This window comes from Taudactylus pleione, unplaced genomic scaffold (assembly GCF_031769625.1).
Source record: "Taudactylus pleione unplaced genomic scaffold, aTauple2 ptg000726l, whole genome shotgun sequence".
Lineage (NCBI taxonomy): Eukaryota > Metazoa > Chordata > Amphibia > Anura > Myobatrachidae > Taudactylus > Taudactylus pleione.
The window spans coordinates 6621161-6642149 of NW_028285128.1; the positions used below are offsets into that span (position 1 = coordinate 6621161).

A 20989-nucleotide genomic window follows, 5' to 3' on the forward strand; every position below is an offset into this window, starting at 1 on the left:
CTCTTTTCCCTTTTTTAATGAATATCAATAAAATTTATTTTTTATAGCTTGTTAATTCTATAGGAGTGTGCCCCACATACGGAGTCCTTTTTCTCTCCTCTCTGATATACACAATTTATTCCTAGGGTGCACCTTCTATCCCTATTGCTTTATAACGATCTTTCTTACCCACCAATATTCCTGTGTAATCAATCCTTCCCTACCTCCCCCTTCCCCTATCTATATATAATTATTAATTGGCAGAATGGTGGAGATGATCCTAAATGTTTTTCAGTCACTGCTTCCTTAAATACTTTTAGCTATTTCTTTTTATTTAAGGAGCTCTACCTCGAAAACAATGAGATTGAGGAGATTTTGGAAACCTCCTTTAACCAAACAATCAATCTCAATACTATAGTGTTACGATATAACAAGCTGGAGGAGACGAGAATAGCTCCTTTAGCCTGGATTCTACATGAGTAAGTAAGAACTGCCGTAAATTGCTTCACTAGACTATGACCCACATTTAAAATAAATCGTATGCTGTTACTACCTGGATATATGTCTTTGTATCTCTTCATATTACATTTAAAACCAAGTTAGCCATTGAAAAGATTATGTTTATTATTGGAGCTAGGAAGCACCAAATCGTAAAATAAATGGAAAGTAATAGTGACCGGCTGAATGGGTGCACCAGCTGACGCGAGTACTTAGATCACTATAAATGCCCCACTGTCAGTGCCAATGACACTAGAAACAATGAATTGGCCAAAATCTGTTTAAGGTGGATTTTTTTTTTTTTTTGTTAAATCCATACCTTATATGGGTTCCTATGAGTCTCTTGGTCACATGACCTCCTATAACCAAACTTGAGTACACATCTCATATCCAGGACAGGGATTAAGAACCACATGTTCAAAGGCCTATACTGAGAAGGGGATGAGCTGTGACCTATGATGTGTGGGTGTGCACGCCCCCTATACCATCAACCCCAATGTCTCCCTAAATACATAATGAAAAATTGCAGAATTTTGAGAGAAAACTAAAAAGACAATTTTAAAAACCTATTATATATGTCTGACTCTATGGCTAACAGTCAGCTGGTCATCCTCATGTTGTCATGATAATGAGCCTTTTTATGTGGGGGCCAGGACCTGTAGCTCCATTCGCCCCATTGTTAATCCTTGATCATGTCCATGGTGACTGTAACAAATACAGTATGCAAAGTAGTAATAGCGTAAGAAGCCAGTTAAATAATTGAGACTGAGAGAACATAAAACAAGACATGAAAGTAACATTCTGTAGTAATATTTTATATAAAATAGATAAATAAAAAGTAAAGAAGGACATTGATCGCCGGCACTCCCCATAATTCAACAATGTAGATACACAATGTTCATGATCTAATTTGTATTTTCTCTTTTGAAAAGGAACCTGGAATCGATAGATCTATCCTACAACAAGTTTTATCATGTGCCATCACACCTGCCCACGTCTTTACTGCACCTTGTGCTGGTAGGGAACCAGATTGAGAGGATTCCAGGCTATGTGTTTGCACACCTGAATCCGGGGCTGGAATATCTCTACCTGTCTTTAAACAAACTCTGCAATGATGGAATAGACCCAATTTCATTTCATGGGACATATCACTCATTAAGAGAAATATTTCTCGATTATAATGAACTGACGAGTGTGCCAGTTGGAATGGAAGATATGAGAGAACTCCATATTCTGAGACTGAACAACAATAAAATCAAGTAAGAATTACATTTGTAATCAATCTAATATGTCATCTGTGGTGCGAGTATTAAATAAAGAGTACAGACCTGCTATGGTTCCCAGAGTTAAATAGTAAATAAAAATAATCTAAAAAAAAGAAAAACAGTAACAATTTCCCCATGACATTATAACTTCACAGTAAATGAAGATCATAATTGGTTAATGAGAGGTCTATTCCTCACCTTTTTAGAAATCAGACCTAGCCAAGGACCATACTGAGAGAACACACCTGACTAATCATAATGATGAGATCATGTCAAAATAATTACCATACTAAGAAATTAGACCCAGATAAACACAATAAATAGATTGCACATACATATATGGACATACTGAGAACACACCTATTTACTGTGTGAAGTCATACCTTACTGAGAATTGACCTAGCTAATAACTAGAATATCACGTGTAGCTAATGGCTATACTGAAAAATCTATTCTAGCTAATCACTATCCTAATTGTTATTAAAAGAGATGATATTGGTACTGGGCTGTGGGATGCCACCTACAGTAGCTTATTCTTAGATTGAGAGATCACCTAGGTATGTACGATCACTACTCTGAGGGATCATACTGTACCTGGCTAAAGTGGCGTAACTATAGAGGGTGCAAGGTGTGTGCTTGCTATTGGGTCGGGCGGCTTAGGGGGCCCGTCGGCCCAGCAAGCAACCACCTTCACCCTGCCAAGTACAGTGCTGATGTTATTTTTATCAGGCACCGGTCGCGACCCTATAGGAACTTGCGGACCAGCAGCTCCGCGAGTTTCGATTGGCTCGCTACCGATGCCTGATTAAAAACGACATTGGATCTCCTCTGATACGTCTCTCACTAGAAGCTGGGAGGAGGCGTGGCTATGATGACATCCCCGGACCATGGCCATGCCTCATACCACCTTCAGTGAGGAGAGAGGGAGAGGCGTGCCAGGCTCAGGAGGCGGTAAGTAGTGCGGGTCTGGAGGGTGGTGGTGGGGGGCATAGACCTATGGGGGCCCTGAGGATATTTAACATTTTGGACATTATCCTATTTGAATGCGAAAGGGAGTGGATAATCTTATTTGGATGTCTTTTGCCGTGTTTTTATATATATATACACTAATAACCAATAATTGTTAGATTATCTTATCTTGCTGGGAGTCATGCATTGTTGTACAAATATTTTAGGTAGTTTATAATAAATATGAATATATTTATGTGATCTGAATAGACTGGTATAGTGACATTTGCTTTTGGTTTATTTTGATGAAACTGCAGAGTTTTATTTTATGAACAGTTGCTTAACTAGTCTAAAGGAACCCTTTCACCATCTTATTTAGGGGTAATCAGCTCCAACTGGTTTTATTTTTGTGTGTTATACAAGGAGCCTCCTGTGGCTTTTGCATATTTTAGCACTGCGTACGCAGCGGTTATACAAAAGCGTCCATCTCTAAATCAGGCCCTATATTGGAAGATCACACCAATATAATAACTATATTGTATAAGTATGGATCTAACAACAAATTGTTGACACATTGTATTTATCTGTATGCAGGATGGTGTCACCAAATTGTATCTGCAGTGCTGAAGATGAAGGAGATTCAAAAATAGAATATCTTCACCTGGAAAACAACTATATTAACACAAGAGAAATATCACCCTATGCATTCTCCTGCATACGCTCCTATTCCAGTGTCATTCTTAAACCACAGAAGGTCAAATAACAGAATTCACTAGATTACCACACTGCTGGATCCTTCACAACATTTATTAATTACAGACTATGTATTCTGTGGACATAATTGCTTTCCAACTATGCATTGCTATCCTACAAAGGGCAGATGATACATTACATTGCTCAGTGGGGTCCAGAAATATATTCTACTTACATAGCAGATTTCTTGTGGCATTTATTGCATTCGCATTGGAAAAACAATTTCCACAAATTGAAATATTGTCCTCATAAAGTCTGAAGTACAATATCTGTTTCCTGGATTACAGTGAGAGAGTCTAATTTTCACATTCCAAACCTGTTATGTCTATGTATACACTTCAGACTTACTGGTCAGTGTGGGATCATAAAGGAGAAATGTTAGTTATATACTGGTTCCAATAACATTACATTAGACTCTAAAATTTATATGACCGATTTCCACGTGTTTCCTACTTCTTTGAAGAACACAAATATTATACCAAAGGCACTAATGAAATAGTGTTATCTTTTTATTATTATTATTATTATTTTTTTTTTACAGTTTTTAGACTTTAATTTTGAGGTGTTTCACATTTTTGTGTTTTTTTTTATCTTGTGCCCTCACAAAAACATCTAAGACTATGCTTTGTGTCTCCTCTATTATGCTAGACTATGGGTTAAATGTAATAGCCTACGAGATGCAGGCATTGACGATATCCCTGCGAGTCTGGCCGATGTTTCAAAGGGGCAATCATTAAGAAGGCAAGACCAATCTGGGTTTGCTTTTGAATGATGGCCCCCCTTAAAACAATGGGCACACTCGCAGGGAACTCCCAGGCTATTACATTTACCCCTAGGCATGGAATGCAGGGGTCTATTTTGTTTAAAACTAATAACTTTTATTCAGTTAGTCTATGAATAATCAAGTGATTAAACATTCTGCAATCAAACACAACTTTATTTTGACAGAGCCTAAAGTAAGTCACCCTGTCCCAAATAAATCATCAAGTACAGCTGGGATAAGGGTTAGTTGTTCCTTCTTATTACACAAGTTTAAAATGTGGTGTAACAGAAGTGATGCTTTCTTTTGCCTTTACACACATGGGGGTTAATTTACTATCATTTGCAGCGCCTTTCAAATCTGGTGCCTCTTTGGCTGTTCCAGGAACTGGATTAAAACAGGCAATAATATTGAATAGAAATCCTGGCTGCTTTTGAATATAATTGTATTGCCCCTTTAAATCAATTACAGACAAATACGTGGTGGCTTTGAAAAGCTCTGTATAGTAAATGACAGCGTAAATATAAGTCTTATAAGTCTTTCATTTGGTACTTGTCACATGTGATGTCTGCAGACACATGCAGTTCAAGGGTTATGAAAAGGTAATGCATGGGACTGACAAGAACATCAAGAACATAGCCATATATCGAGAATACCAGTGTTTTTATTTTTGTGGTCTTACTCAGGGGCACAGGGTACAGTCACCTTTTTTTTTGGTCTACGATCGACAAACGACCAATGATGTACGATAACGATATCTAGGGTCGTCCGTACATGCAGGCCAACTTTTACAATTTCATCATGATTAGCATGTTCAGAGATGTGGCAGAATGACTTCACTGAAAGATATCTATCATAGATATCTCTCAGTGTGTACACCCAATATCGTTTGTCCTGCACTACAGAAAAGTTCAAGGGAAATCGTTCAGCGATATCGTTGGTTGTGCAGATCGTACCGTGTGTATGCAGCTTTACACATCAGTCTCTACCACACAAACATACACATGGCAAACATGTAAACATGGCAAAACTCCACTCAGATATTGCTCTGCTAAGAATAGAAACTAAAGCTATGACGCAGCTATGCTAACCACTGTCTCATAGCGCAACTCTACAGACCCACAACACTAAATTCAAAATATGGCAAATAAATGGATGGGTTGTGATAAATAATAATTATAAAGACAGATCAAAACAGTATAATAGTATAACAGAATAGTATTCTTCATTAGAAAAATCACGACTCTCTCAGAAAGCAAAGACAACATATATTAACAAAATAGTATTTGCCAAAACTACATTGTTATGAGATGTGTAAACAACCAAAAGATGTTCTCTTTCGGTAAAGGATTGGCACTTCCCTATACCATTGGTAGTGTCTCGCCAAAGAATCTGTTCTAACACATTTCTGCAAATTGAAGTAATACCCACGCAAAAATAATCCAGCCAATAAACACTTTGGGGATTTTATTTCTACTGGAACAAAAAATCAGGAGTCAGAATGGAAAAATCATCTTGGTAGACATGTAAAATTTGGAACCCATGGGTAAGTTAGTGGCTTCTTTACTTAATACCAGATTCACAGGTCTGTAATAATAAACACTCAGAGGAAAATGAGAAACTGATCTCCTTGAAATGGAATACAACATCTGCATCATCTCCCGCAAAGCAGTTTTATTTTCAGCCTATACATCAATATGCAAAAATGTGGTTACCGAGCATGTCTGAGAGTTTGGTGCAGGAAGTGACATGTGTTACATTTTATATCTTACTCCTTCAACAATTCTAAATTGTATGCCTATCATTACATACAATTCTAGTAATAAGAGATGTCACCTATCCATTTTCCTGTTTAGGTAATATCTTCAGCAAGGTAGGTGGGGCTAGTAAAACATGTAACCAATGATATCAAGATAATGTTCACAGCATACTTGCCCAATTTTGATTATGCATTTCAGGGAGATTTTGAAGCAACAGCTATGAGCGCAGCGGTAAAGTGGGCGCACATTGCTACTTCCGAGAGGCGTGTCATAAAATTGATTTAAATACAAATCTAAATGAGCCCCAAAGCAGTTACTAAGATCTACTTGGTTATGAAAACACACTGATACTTGTCAGAAAATGCATGTAGCCATAGGGATCATTGTGCCTTATATCCAATGCAGGGAAGTTATACTAATGATCCAATTTGAATGTATGTATGTATATATGTATATATCCATAGACAAACAACCTTACGGTTTCACATGTCCCATTAAGGCTGCTTAGACATGATCTGAAAATTCACAAAAAATATTGATTTTCTGCCACTCAAACTTCAAAAAGCAATGAAAGTACGATCATTATGGCTGACGCCTTAATGGACGTGTTCCTTGCGCTCTACAGATATGGTATGCCATCACACCCTGTGGTTAACGGCAGATTCAGCACTTTCACAGAATGAGATAGCTGTCACTCACAAAATGGTGGAGCTGCTAATTCACAGAATCGTGTGCTCATTGGAATACACACATGCAGTCTATGGAACTGGGGCCAAAGCAGAAAATAGAGCCTTAATGGGACATGTGAAACCGTAAGGTTTTTTGTCTATGGAGTTTCATAGCTCTTTAAAAATGTATTAACTACCAGGGTTTGGATGAGCAATCCGGGCCACCTGCAGGGGAGAAGGGCAACACATTGGTACACTAACACAGGTGGAAGAGGGGACAGCACACAGGAGGTTGGTTTGGGAGGTGCAGAGTGCGAGACGCTGTAGCCATATGGAGTAGCGGCAGCAGCGGTGGTGCAGAGCAGTGGCAGCGGTGCAGTGCAAAGGGGGCATCAGTGGGCGACAGAGGGCTCACTGGTAGTGCATATGCACCTGAGAAAATCAAATCAGTAAGTCACAGATGGACAAATACAGCAGTGAGAACTATGGATCTATGTTAAAAATGGAATGTATAAAAAAAAAAGCGTAGCCCAGCCCCCCAGAAAACAACCAGCACCGGGCTTTGGAGCGCCAGTACTGGTTGTGCTAAATACAGGGGACAAACGACGTTGGGGTCCCCCGTATTAAGCACAACCAGCACCAGGCTTTTCAGAACCTGTCCTGGTTGCCAAAATACAGGGGACAAATGAAGTAGGGGTCCCCCGTATTTAGCTCAACAAGCACAGGGCTCTGAGCTGGTTCTGGAAATACAGGGGGGAAAAATGCATAGGGCCCCCCTGTATTTCTCAGAGCCAGCACCGGACTCCTAGTAGGGGGGGGGGTTATGCCACAGCCAGGGGAGGCCTTTCACTGGGCCCCCCAGCCGTATCATCAGCCCTGACCGCTAGTCAGCCCAGGCCGGTGATCCCTGGAGAGTTGGGGACCCCAGGCCCAGGCAGATAGCCCGGGGCTATCCCCAGCACCCCTGGGTGGTGGGTGCTAGGTTGATTTGTGTTGTGTGGTGCATATGAATATATAAATATTGTCTTTTGCAGTAGTACTACAAGTCCCAGCAAGCATCCCCCGCATACTGGAACTTGGAGAACCACAAGTACCAGCAGGTGGGGCACTAAGAGCATGCTGGTACCTATAGTACCCCTGCAAAAGAAATATTAAAATAAAACAGGTAGACACCGTTTTTAAAGTATTTTATTTAGCGGGACCTTCACCTGGGGGTCGGCAGCCTTAAGCTCTTTTTCATGGCTGCCACTTCCCCAGGACTTCTATGGCGTCTTCACCTGGAGGGCGACGGCCTTTAAGCTCTTTTTCCTGGCCGTCGCCCATCCAGGACTTCCACGCAGTCTTCTGTCTTCTTTCTTCGACATCTCATCTCTGCTGCCTCCACACCGCCGACTGTGTGCACGGACCTCGCGCTGGCAGTATTTAAGCCAGCCAAGGGGGCATGGCAATGACAGAGCGAGCCGTGATTGGCTTGCGGCAGCCATCTTTGAATTTCCAAAATGGCGCTGAGGCACCATTTTGGAAAAGGACATGCTCGGTTCTCACCATTGAATTCAACGGTGAGAACCGCTCATTGGATGAGATGCGGAAGGCCGCCTCTCTCAGCCAATGAGCGCTCCGCACCGGGATTTCTGCACTGAAATCCAGCAGCGGAGCTGTCATTCGGGTAGTAGTGTCCTTAGAGGACACTACTAATGTCCGTGGGCTCGGGTAATTCGTTTTTTTCTATATTTTGCCAAGACCCAGGATTTGCCTACTTTGGAACGAAGAGGACAGATATATGCATAGGAGGAGGCGAGAATGGAATTTTTATTACAGGTACACCATTGGATTACCTACTGGACAAGAGGACAGATTGGCTTCAGGGACACTAGGTGAGTATGTGAGATAGTGGACCTGATTCTGACTCGGTTGCAAGCGCTGTGCGCTCGCAACTGGGTCGATGGTGGGCCACGACAGAGCCGGCTCCGTCGTGCGCATGCGCGAGACCCAGATAGCAACGGACAATCCGTCACTCCGGGTCTCATACAACATCAACAGCACGCCCCCTTTGGCTCTGTTTGAGCTGAAACCTCTCTGGGGCTTGCGGCAACGAGACCCTACCCGAAGGGTCTCATCGCAAGCCCAATGGTCTTCACCATCGCGACTATCTTCCTGGCCGCTCGATATAGCTGTGGGTGGTCACTATGCGAGCGGCCAGGAGGTCGTTCTAAAAAAAAAAAAAAAACGGCCCTGATTCCCAGCGAGTGCTCTGTCTGAGCGTCCGGCTCTGAATCAGGGCTTGTGTGTGTATGTCTGAGTACATGTATGTTTTAATAAAATTATACTTTTCTATGGTGTGTGTTGTGTGTTCTTTTAATATTGCTTTTGTTGTGGAACTACAGCTACCTGCACGCCCGTAATGCCCCGTATGCTGGTACTTGTGGTCTCCAAGTACCAGAATACAGGAGAGGCTTGCTGGGAACTGTAGTTCCACAGCAAAAGCCAATATTTATATTTTCAAATGCACCACACTTTAGCCGCAGCATCACCCCTGACCACTATCAGCCTGGGCCTGGAATGCCCTGAAGAGGACCCCTTTTTTGGGGGGGTCCCCAACTCCTCAGGGATCCCCGGCCTGGGCTGACTAGCGGTCAGGGGTGATGCTGCGGCTGGGGAGCATGGTGAAAGGGCTCCGCTGGCTGTGGCATCACCCCCCCGCTAGGAGTCCGGTGCTGGTTCTGGGAAATACAGGGGGGCCTTATGCATTTTTCCCCCTGAATTTCCAGAACCAGGACCGGCACAGAGCCCTGTGCTAGTTGCGCTAAATACGGGGGACCCCTACGTCATTTGTCCCCCGTATTTTGGCAAGCAGGACAGGTTCTGAAAAGCCTGGTGCTGGTTGTGCTTAATACGGGGGACCCCTACGTCGTTTGTCCCCTGTATTTAGCACAACCAGTACTGAGGCTCCAAAGCCTGATGCTGGTTGTTTTTAGGGGGCGGGGCCACACCATTTTTTATTTTTTTTTAAACACAGCCAGTCAGTCCTGGTTGTGCTTAAATGCAGGGGACAAATGACATAGGGGTCCCCCGTAAGTTGTGCAACCAGCACTGGGCTCTGATTCGGTCCTGGTTCTGGAAACCTGCCAGGGCTTCGGCGTCATCAATTGGCAGGTGCCCACCCGCGAGGGCTTCTGGCGTCTTCACCTGGGGGGTGGCTGCCACCTCCCCAGGGCTTCGGTGCCACTGCCTCCAATGACATCACGAGGTGTGATTGGCTCTCGGCGGCCATCGCGAGCCAATCACGGCTTCCGACGTCATCGCCAGCGGCACCTGGCAGCTGCAGAACTGGCGTCTGTTCAGTTGGCGGCGGGCCAGGATCCGAGAGGATCCAGTCCCCGCCAGCCATTCTGCTGAGTACGGCAGCGGCGCCCATTTCAAAAATGGCACCTCAGCACCATTTTTGAAATTCAAAGATGGCCGCCGCAAGGCGTGATTGGCTCGCGGCGGCCATCTTTGAATTTCAAAAATAGCGCTAAGGCGCCATTTTTGAAATGGGCGCCGCTGCCCTTTTCGAAAGAATGGCTTGCGGGGACTGGATCCTCTGTAATCCAGGCCCGCCGCCAACGCCCTCACCACTATGACTACACCTCATGGAGGCTCCTACTAAGGCTACGCAACAAGTTGAAAAGTCCTATCTTTATAATGGCGCATTCTTGAGGTAATAGTTTAAAAACTGTAACTTTCTAATTTACCTGAACCCCAAGAGCACATACCCTGGCACAATAGCTACCTAATAAAACAAACCCCAAGTCTAAATTCCACCCCTACCCTGAGTTTTGCCTTCCCAAAAATCCCCCATAGACTATAGTAGAAAAGGGTTCTTAATTGAGAATGTCAGAAAAATGTGACAGTTGGAGCTTTAGATTACTCCCAGATCCTCCCTTTTTATGTTTTTGCCCTGAAATGTGGCATGCAGCACCCAGTGACAGTTCTACCCTGCCATGCCAAATTTCAGATCCGTACCTCCTATAGCTTTTGAGGTGTAGCCCCTTAAACACCCTGCCCCCCCTTCGGAATTCTCTATGGAGAAATATATTTTTTTAGATGCAGCCTTAATATAAGGGCACGACTAGTTCGTGCCCTGGGCGCCGTTGGACCGGTGGCACGGGGGGGCGCCGCCGGCCACGGTACCGGCCCGCCCGCCCTAGTTAGCCAGTGTAGCGCCGACCGCAATGCGTGCGGTCAGCGCTTCACATTTACACAGGACCGGCGCTAGGCTTCCAGCATCCGGTCCTGTGCTGCACGCCTGAGCCCGTTCCCTCCCCCAGGAGGCGGGCTCAGGCTGTGCATAACACGCATCGCCGCCAGCGCTGGCGGCGATGCGTGTGTTAAACAGCAGCCAATGAGAGTCAGATAGACTCTCATTGACTGCTGCAGCACCCACTGCAAGAGCCGGACTTCCGTCCGGCTCCTGCAGTGGGTAATGGGACTGACGTCATGACGTCTGTCCCATAATGCTGAGCGCGCCCGCCCGGGCGGGAGCGGCGTCGCGATCAGGACCAGGAGCAGAGATTCAGGTAAGTATATTTTTATAGATATATTATCTGCACAACGGGGGAGGGGGGTGGCTACTACCGGGGGGACCTCTACTGGGGGAGGGGTGACTACTACTGGGGGGACCTCTACTGGGGGAGGGGTGGCTACTACTGGGGGGACCTCTACTGGGGGAGGGGTGGCTACTACTGGGGGCACCATTGGGAGCACCTACTCTACTGGGGACTACTTGGGGGGGAACTACCACTGGGGGCATTATGAAAGGGGCCTACTAGAGGCACTGCACTCGGGGGACCACTACTGGGGGCAATAATAGGAAGGGTCACTACAGGGGGCACTGGATAGGGGGGATCACTACAGGGTGCCTGCATAAGGGGACCACTACTGGGAAAACTGCATGTGGGGGGGGACTACTGCTGGGGGCACTATATAAAGGGCACTGCATAGGGGGGGACTACTACTGGGGGCACCATATAAAGAGCACTGCATAAGGGGATACTGCTACTGGGCGCACTGCATTGTGGGGACTGCTACTGGGGGCACTGCATAAGGGGAACACTACGTGAGGCACTGCATTTGGGGGGGCCACTACTGGGGGTACTGTATAAGGGGCACTACTATGGGCCTGCATAAGAGGGACCACAACTGCATCCTGGGGGTACTGTATAAGGGGTACTACTGGGGTTAAGGTGCATATGGATAGGAATGTTCAGTGTGAAAATAAAGGGGTGTGTCGTGTTGACACGCCCCATTTTTAAGTGACCACACCGCGCATATCGGTGTGTTTGGGGGGGCCCCTCCGTTTTCAAATTTGCCCTGGGCTCCAAATACCCTAGTTACGCCACTGACAACTATATATATATATATATATATATATATATATATATATAAAATCCTAGAGGTCCACACTCACTCCATATCCATTAACATCTGCTGGGGTGCTGCTCCAACAGCTTCATAGTGGGGTTAAGGTGCAATCAGGGAGATTGATAGCTTCTTCAGGGAGATTGCTACTATTTCAGGGAGAGTTGGCAAGTATGGTTCACAGCAGCACAGAGGAAGCCAGAAGATGAAATGTGCTGACCTTGTGATTATGTAAGCGATAGCCAGGCTGGGAGTGACGAGATGAGGCTCATTAAAAGATGGAAATATATACACTAAAAGCACAGACATAAAAGATACATCTCAAAAACACAATACATGTATCTCAAAATAAACACGCAATACTAGCAATTCAAAATAAACACATACATGCGTCCGCATGAATATATGCGGAAACATATCATCATGCAGTTTCACTGAAAACAGCTTTCATCATCAACTTGATAATGATAAATAGTGTATTTGTGTTTAAAGATAACAATAATAATAATTATCATCATCATCAACATCCACCCTGACTTGGCCCTTCTATTCACCTATAAATTACCCCCAATGTGAGGAGGGGAATGGAAGCATGTAGGAAGTTACAGTGTTAGGCAGTGGAAGGTGTAATGTCAAAAAGCAGAAAAGAATAGTGACACGAGGTGACTAACAAACTGATACACAAACATTGTGGTGTCAAATGTGACTGCATATGAAACACAATTCATGCATAGTACTTTTTCCTTAGGGTTGCACTTATCTTGCCGTTGCAGGACACTCCTTAGAGATGCATTATAGATTTATAACTACTGTATATTCACATGTTCCTTTTATGGGGCGTATGTTTTCAACAGTCAGAAGGCTGGTGCAAGTTTACGTATTTATGATGAGGACTTGTTTCTAAACATGCACACTGGAAAAGATTTGGGGAGTGTGTTCTAGATTGATTGTGCTCTAGTTTTTTTTTTTTTTAAAGAACACATCCAGCCCATATCAACCAGATATATAGTGCATGTCAACCACATATCAAATGCATGTACAAACACAGAGGGCCTGATGCAGAGTTGGTCCAAAATAGGTCATAATTGCTGCCAGGGTGTTTGCATGGAACTAAATTCATATATTTGTATAAAGTACAGTAGCGCACGCAGGGGGGGTTTCTGAGTACCCAGAAACCCCCCCCCTGACGGACCAAATTATTTTTTTTAGAGGAGACAGCACTGTCTCGGTCTCTGCACTGACTGCGGGCTCAATGGAGCTGCCACGGATCCACAAACAGAGAGCTCTGGTTGGCAGAGCTATCTGGAAAGGATACACGTGCAGCGGGCGCTGAGCAGGTAGCGCTGTTGTGTGTCACTGTCAGTCCCTGCTGTGCTGTGACTGGCCGGCTGTGAGGGGGCGTGTTGGTGCGGCGGCAGTAGGGGTTGGAGCAGCCGCTTATCTCCCGGAGTTTCCCGTCATGATGTGTGGGTGGTCAGGTGCCATAAAGCCCATCTTTAACGCTGTGGTCGTCGTCCTGGTGCAGCTGCTCTGGGCCTGGCTCAGCTCCGTCCTTGGTCTTCAGGAGGAGATCGCCGGGAAGGAGTTGTTATGCATGCCAAGCAGCAGGAACTCCGCTCACATGGGCTCCGGCTGTGACCCACCTCCTCCCCCTCTCTCCTTGGTAAGTATACTGATGTTTGTGTGTGTGTGTTTATATGTGCTGTGTGTATTTATGTATGAATGTATGCTGTGTGTAACTATGTATATATGTAGGTATCTTGTGTGCAAGTATTCTTGTATGCGTATGTATGCATATATTTCTGCATGTATGCTGTGTGTAAGTATACTTATGAGTTATGTGTGTGTATGAATTGCTGTATGTATATATATATATATATATATATATATGTATGTGGAAACCCCCCCCTTAAAAATCCTGCGTTTGCCACTGAAATAGTGGTTGCTCAGATCAATTTAAGAGTCTTTCACAGGTGCATGAAAACGAGGGGTTTAATCTAGAATAGAAAAAAAGGTGCTTAAACATATCTTTGCAATTATATACTATAAAGATCTCTGGAGTTCTATTACCATGTAGTATTCAAATCTTATTGCTGTGTGCTGGGGGGAAATATTGTTCCTGTTATACTAGTCTAGATTAAACCCCTCCCTTTCATGCACCTGTGAAAGACTCTTAAGTTGATCTGAGCAACCACTATTTTATATTATTGTTTTGAGAGGCATGGATGGAACCAGCATTCAGAGGGTGTGCAGGTTCCTATAGTGCCATTTGGAGGATTCCGGGGTACCTCCAGGTGAGTTAGCGCTCAAATTTGATATATTAATGTATATGCTATTATCCTGTGGCATAACAGTATGCAATTATATGACCCAAAGTGGGTGCTAGATCATGCAGCATTAGGGACACCAATACAGAGACGCCTTGACGCTGTCCAGTGCCTAAATATATCTTTGCAAATATATGCAACAAAGATCTCTAGATTTCTATTATCATGTAATATTCCGATTTTATTGTTGGTCTATTGCAGTGTGCTGGGGAAATTTTTTTTACCTTTTTTATCTAGTCTAAATTCATATAAGCACCTATATGCAAAGTTCTATGTTTTTGGGGTTTTTTTGCGGTACACTCGGGCCCTATTTGTAAGTTTAGTTTGATAGTCGTCATCATCATTATCAGGTCACACTTGCATCAGCTTATATTTGGAGCAAATTCTTCACCTGGAAACAGGCTTATTTACGCTTTGATCCAACTCTGCATAACACACTATTCTGTCGACATGTCATGAGAACGCCCCTTTACAAGCCTAGTTATGCCCCTTTAGATTCATGTGGAGAGGTGATTGAAATGCTTACGACCCTGCGTAGTCCATACTTGCATAAGCTTGGTTCCGGATTATGTGCAATGCCAAAACACACAAGATACGCTCTACAAACAGGCGTTCATTCAACTCAGCATCTGGCCCTTAGTGTTTATATGCTTTTCATACATGTGTTTTGAACTTGCATTTTGTAAGCAAACGCCATTGGCTAACTTGCATTAAAGTGTTCAAGAGACATAGGTTACCCTGATGAGTTATAAATATCCCTCCGTTACACTAAAGAACTGAGGAAACAATTACAGCAATAAGCACATGATCATTACAGCCAGATAATAAGTGACATATGTAATACTATGTTTTCCATAGGCCGCTATTATCTATACCATTTTTGATAATTGATTAATAAAATCAAGAACATGTTCATTGATGGAACGATTTTAGAGGCGGTTGGTTTCTTTTCTGCATAGAATTAATTTAAAACATTGTATCAATATGGCAATAATTTATGTCAGAGCTGTATAACTAGTTTACTCAAAGGCTTTTTTTTTATTGCTTGCAGCCTCATTGAAAAGCTCAATGTTTATAATGTATGACATAATTTTTAATAATATCCAGCACATGGCCATAACACAAGCAGTCTCAAAAGATAAAGGCAATGCAATTTTTGTTGCAGTATTAACTCTCTACTATCAGCTTTTGTTAGCAGGAAGTTGCCATTATACTCTCAAACGTAGATGTTATGTATTGGGGGTGTGAGAAAGTTTAGCTATGTATGGGCTCTATGTACAGAGTTGCATGCAAATCCGTTTTGCGGGAGGTTCTTGTGATTTTTAGCACTGCACATAGGCCCTGATTCAGAGCCGGACGCTCTGACCAGAGCGCTCGCTCTGAATCAGGGCCCACCTCCATTAATATGGAGCGTCCTCCTGGACGCTCGTATAGCTGTGGGTCACCACCCACAGCATATACGAGCGTGCAGGATGATCGTCGCGATGGTCTTGACCATCGCGACCATCGAAACTGCGAGCAGAAGCCTGCGGTTGAGTTTTTCAACCGCAAGGCCAGGAGTGATTTTGGCTCTATCAGAGCCAAAATCACTCCCACTGACATCACTAGTGATGTCAGTGGGGCCGGCTTCAGACGGTAGACGTTCCCTTGGTAACGCCTCCATCTGGCAGGCACGCCCCCGGCATGCCCACCAAAGGGGGCGTGCTGTCAGTCAACATCGACAGCACGCCCCCTTTGATGAGACACTACGAGCGAAGGAAAGTCCTTCGCTCGTCGCGTCTCACGCATGCGCACGACGGAGCTCCCTCCGTCGTGCGCATGCGCAGTGCAGACCAATGACCCACTGCGAGCGGACAGCCGCTCGCGAGTGGGTCTGAATGAGGGCCATACTTCGTAGTCGAGCGTACATAAATATGACCAACTACGGGTGATCCACATTTACACGCAACTCGTTTGCATATGCACTTGCGTCTAATTGGTCACAACTGGATGTCAATGCGACACATAGTCTAAGTTGAGTGAAGGGCATGTCATGGGCACGTAATGCAGAAGCGTGGTGTATCAGAAATCCATCTGATTTCAGATGCATCTTTTGTACCAACTAGAGGGCAGATGCAAGTCCGCTAATGATGATGGCTACTTTCACAAGCGGATGGATTGGAGCCACATAGATGCGTGCAACTCAAAATTGATTCTTAAAAACAAACCCAGGAATGTATATAAAAAAGATTAGAATAAAGTTCACATAAGCAGCTTCATTCTACCGTACCTTTAGAAATCACATCACAGAAGATAATTAATTCTGCACCAATTGCGTAGGTGGTAGGAATATCAATACAACTTCTATTGCGACCATCAAAAAATATTCTCCAAATCAAATGGCAGGAGATTCAAAATAAAATAAAAAAAATATCAACTACTGTAATACAAGTAGAGTCATTTACATTGTGCAGTGCCCCTGTGGGCTCTAATATTTAGGACAAAGAGTAAATTTAAAATATGTGTCATAGAAGATATCAATTATATAGAAAAGGACTTGAAACTCTTAGCATCTCAAATCATTTATACATATTATAAATACTGTCACTACCATCCTAACACTAACTCCTTCTGCAATCCACATCGATGAAATGATAATGTATTACCGCCCTACAGAGGTACCATTTCCCACCTGTACCACACGATTTTAACTCTGGAATCCCCAACCCTGGCCGCCCACGAACTTCTAAGGGAACTGGATTTGGGCTGCCCACTGGGCGAAGAAACCTTGAGCCAGTCAGGTACAATATATCTAATTGCTCCATTAGTGTATCCATCAAGGAGAATTCCTAGAAGGTACCCATTAGTACCTTGTTCCGGAACGCCTACATCATATGTACCCTACTACTTTTGACCTGTGTTGGCACAGTGTTGTCATATTGGCTCCTTTTTCCACATTTGGTGGACTGTCCACAAATTGTCCAATTTTGAGTGATGGTTCAATCACTTTATGCCTCTATTGTGACTGTGGACGACTCTCCCTGACTCCAGCTACATTGATCCTGTGTGCCGCATTCTGCCAGTCATCCAAGCATGTTAAAAAATTGATCTTGCACATCTCCTACGCAGCCAAATATTACATTGCTTTAGCGTGGAAACAATCCACCCCCCATTCCGTCAGGAGCTTATAAACAGGATCTAGATTATTTCCAAAATTGAATATACCACAAGTCTCCAAAATAACACAGTGAATAAGTCCCATACTACTGTATCTGGTCTCCCTGGTACAGGCTCCTCAATATGGCCCTTCCTGCACTTGTATGTGTCACGCTTGGCGCTGGGGGAGTGGAAACTCTGGGTCCGGGTTGCGGGAGGAAACGAAGGCGAGGGGCCTGGATATATGTTCTCCTCATCCACAGCTCTCGAGTGTTGACGAGACCTGGGCAATGGTGCGGAGTCTAACCCACAGGATGGTGTTCGCCAGTGACCCCTCCAATCGGGATTTGGGCTTAGCTGCACCCTTTGAGCAGGTCGCGGTCCTTTGACCAGGTACCCGAGCTCAGTGGGAATTGGAGACACAAATAACCGTGGCCCTAATAAGAGATGCCTAAGGTTTAAGGCACTGTGGAGTGATCCACAAACAACGTAAAGAAGTCTGGCAATACTGTAGCACAAAGTTCACTAGTGACACGTTTAACACACAGGCAGATATGGTAATTCACTGTTGTATGAAGTTCACTAGAGGCTCATTAGCACACAGGCAGCTGGTAATTAACTGTTGCACCTGGTTCACTAGAGACTTGTTTAGCACACAGGCAGATGGTAATACACTGTTGCATGAAGTTCACTAGAGACACGTTTAGCACACAGGCAGATGGTAATTCACTGTTGCACAAGGTTCACTAGAGACACGTTTTAGCACACAGGCAGATGGTAATTCACTGTTGCACAAGGTTCACTAGAGACACGTTTAGCACACAGGCAGATGGTAATACACTGTTGCAAGAAGTTCACTAGAGACACGTTTAGCACACAGGCAGATGGTAACTCACTGTTGCACAGGGATCACAGTAACGTCTTGGCACACAGGCAGAGATGGAACACACTGTAGAGGAAATAGAATGCCAGGAACCTGGACCGGAACTCAACTAGGGACTAGGAGACAACCGTTGTTCAGGCAGTTTGCAGAAAGGTGGAAGCAGGCTATATACCCCACAGAACCCTTTGATAGGTGCACAGTGATCACCTGACGCTCACCTATCCCAGGCCAGAAGTACAGTCACATGGGCCGACTGACATGGCGGCGCCCATGCCGGGAACCCCGAGTCCAGACACCGGACCGCCGGCAGCCCCCTACGCACGGGGAGAATGCTCAGCGTCCTCTCAGCCGCCGCGCCAGCTGCCCGACCGCCCGGGAGATCAAAGGAAGCCGGCGAGGAGGTAAGGCTGCGCTGATCCCCGGCAGAGCCCTGACAGTATGCTCTCCTCCTTCATTTCTCTTCTTCCCTGCTCTTAATATTGTCCCTCTTCCCCACCTTTTCCTCTTTGCTTCTCCTTTCCCTTTCTTTACTTTTAACCTCTTTTCTCGCACCCACCCTTTTACCACATGTCCTATCTCCCATTTACCTCTTTTCTTACTTTTTCATACCCCTCCTCCCTATCCCACCACTTCCATCTATTTCATTCAGTGTTTACAAGCCACCATTCACCTTATATGTCCTTACCCTGTTTAGGGTTAAGTTTAGGGCTCCCGGGGGGGACTTAGGGTTAGGCACCCCCCCAGGAGGTTAGGGTCAGGCTACGGGAAGGGGGGGGTTAGGCACTCCTGGGGGGAGGTTAGGGTTAGGCACCCCCCGGGGGAATTAGGTTTAGGTGGCGGGAAAGGGGGGTTAGGTTTAGGCACTTTAAAGGAGGGTTAGGGTTACAATTAGTTTAGTTTATATTTACCTTTAGGACGATCGGGATTTCCTCCACTGTCGGGCCATGCGGCCGGCGGTAAATCATACTGAATGCAATCATTACCCTAGTGCACAGCACTGTACTTGAGCAATATGTTATTTTCGGTATTCTGTGTGTTGCTTCTGGACAATAAACCTGCATTGCCTGACAAGACCTTTGGCCTGTCTCTGTCTTCGTCTTGACCCTTGATTTCTGATCAAACTTGTTTCAGCAGCAGCCCAGTAGAGCAAGCCAAGGGGGCCAGAGTTTGTTTACCTACCACTGCAAAATGTATCTACTTACAGAGGTCACTTGGAGAAGACCAACTTCCATTAAGCCAGGGTACAGTGGATTTAGTTTAATAATGGAGCAAATACTAAAATAATAAAAAAAAATGATGTACAATACTGTTGTTATTATATTTTCTACCTGGCTGCAAACATAAAACTTAAGGGGCGATTCCATTAGATGCGATGTCCCCAATTTGCCAATCAAGAACGGCACATGGCGTGCAGCAGCATTCAAGTTTATATTTGAGCCACATAGAGGTGTGCAGGAAAACATGCGTTGTTGAAGCTACCGCATATGGCAAATATGTGCACAGCTGAGCATCTCTGCACATCGCCTGTAATGGAATTGCCCCCACAGATCTGAGCGGTCACAATATCTAATGGAGCATACACACGGTCAGATTTTTCAGATCTGTCAGATGATTGATTTGAATGATTTTACCAAAGATTTGAACGATTTTTGACTGCATTAACATGAATGGAATTGTCCAAGTCTGACTGCAAACACATCAGATGTCAGATATCGTTATCTGACCATCGGGAATGCGCATCGTTCAAATCGTTCATCTGACAGATATGTCAGATTTTCTTTCAGATATGAACGATTGAACGATTTTATCGTTATCGTTCAGATCTGAAGAAAAATCTGACCGTGTGTATGCACCATAACAAGCTGTTATTATGAAAACCTAATTGGGAAAGATTTCAAAATCACACAAATGACTATGTATTAAAACTTTCTCTAAAAAAGAACCTTCTACCTCTTAATACAAATTTATACTTTCCTATCTACAATAAAGAATACGGGTGAAAACTGTATATTCCATTCTCTGCATAAAAAACATTTGGCTAAAATCACACTGGCTCCAAATACAAAGGGACCAAAGCCACAGAAGAGAACTCCAAATTCATATGATTGTGTGGTCTTCAGCCACTATGGAATTAATCCTCTCCACAATAACCCTGAGTGTTTTTATTTCTACAAAATAAAAAACGGATAAGCGTTTCTGCAGAACATATACGTCACGTCACAAAAATTCTGAAAAGGGCTGACAGATTGTGTGGTATACAGTATTGGTCTATTCGCAAGGAAAAAATAAATCTCCTAAATCAATTAACCTCTTAAACAGATCTATGCTAGGTATTATTCTTTGCTAGTACATCTAGAGCAGGGGTGGGCAATAAGTGGCCCTCCAGCTGTTGTTGAACTACAAATACCAGCATGCCTTGCAACAGTTTTAGCAGGGCCAAATAGCAAAACTGTTGCAGGGCATGCTGGGATGGGTAGTTCTACAACATCTCGAGGGCCGCTTATTGCCCATCCCTAATCTAGAGTATTATGCAAACGGATTGGGACAAAGTATCTTTCTGATATGGTGTGGTTCCTGCACTAAAAGTCGATATCTGCTGCATGTGATCTGTAT

At 44.2% G+C, this 20989-nt stretch overlaps 2 protein-coding genes across 8 annotated transcripts in view; one reads left to right on the plus strand and one right to left on the minus strand.

The window, feature by feature from the left end:
• ECM2 (extracellular matrix protein 2) overlaps positions 1-3900 on the plus strand; it is a 38735-nt gene extending 34835 nt beyond the window's left edge. For all 4 annotated transcript variants that reach the window (XM_088456863.1, XM_088456864.1, XM_088456865.1 and 1 more), the window contains 3 exons: positions 319-458; positions 1410-1736; positions 3285-3900. In XM_088456863.1, coding sequence (XP_088312989.1) covers positions 319-458; positions 1410-1736; positions 3285-3453 — 636 coding nt within the window. In that variant the 3' untranslated portion in view covers positions 3454-3900. The remainder of the gene's footprint in view (positions 1-318; positions 459-1409; positions 1737-3284) is intronic.
• The window catches only part of CENPP (centromere protein P), a 475725-nt gene that overhangs the window by 174815 nt on the left and 279921 nt on the right, over positions 1-20989 (minus strand). The gene's annotated exons all lie outside the window — the stretch shown is intronic.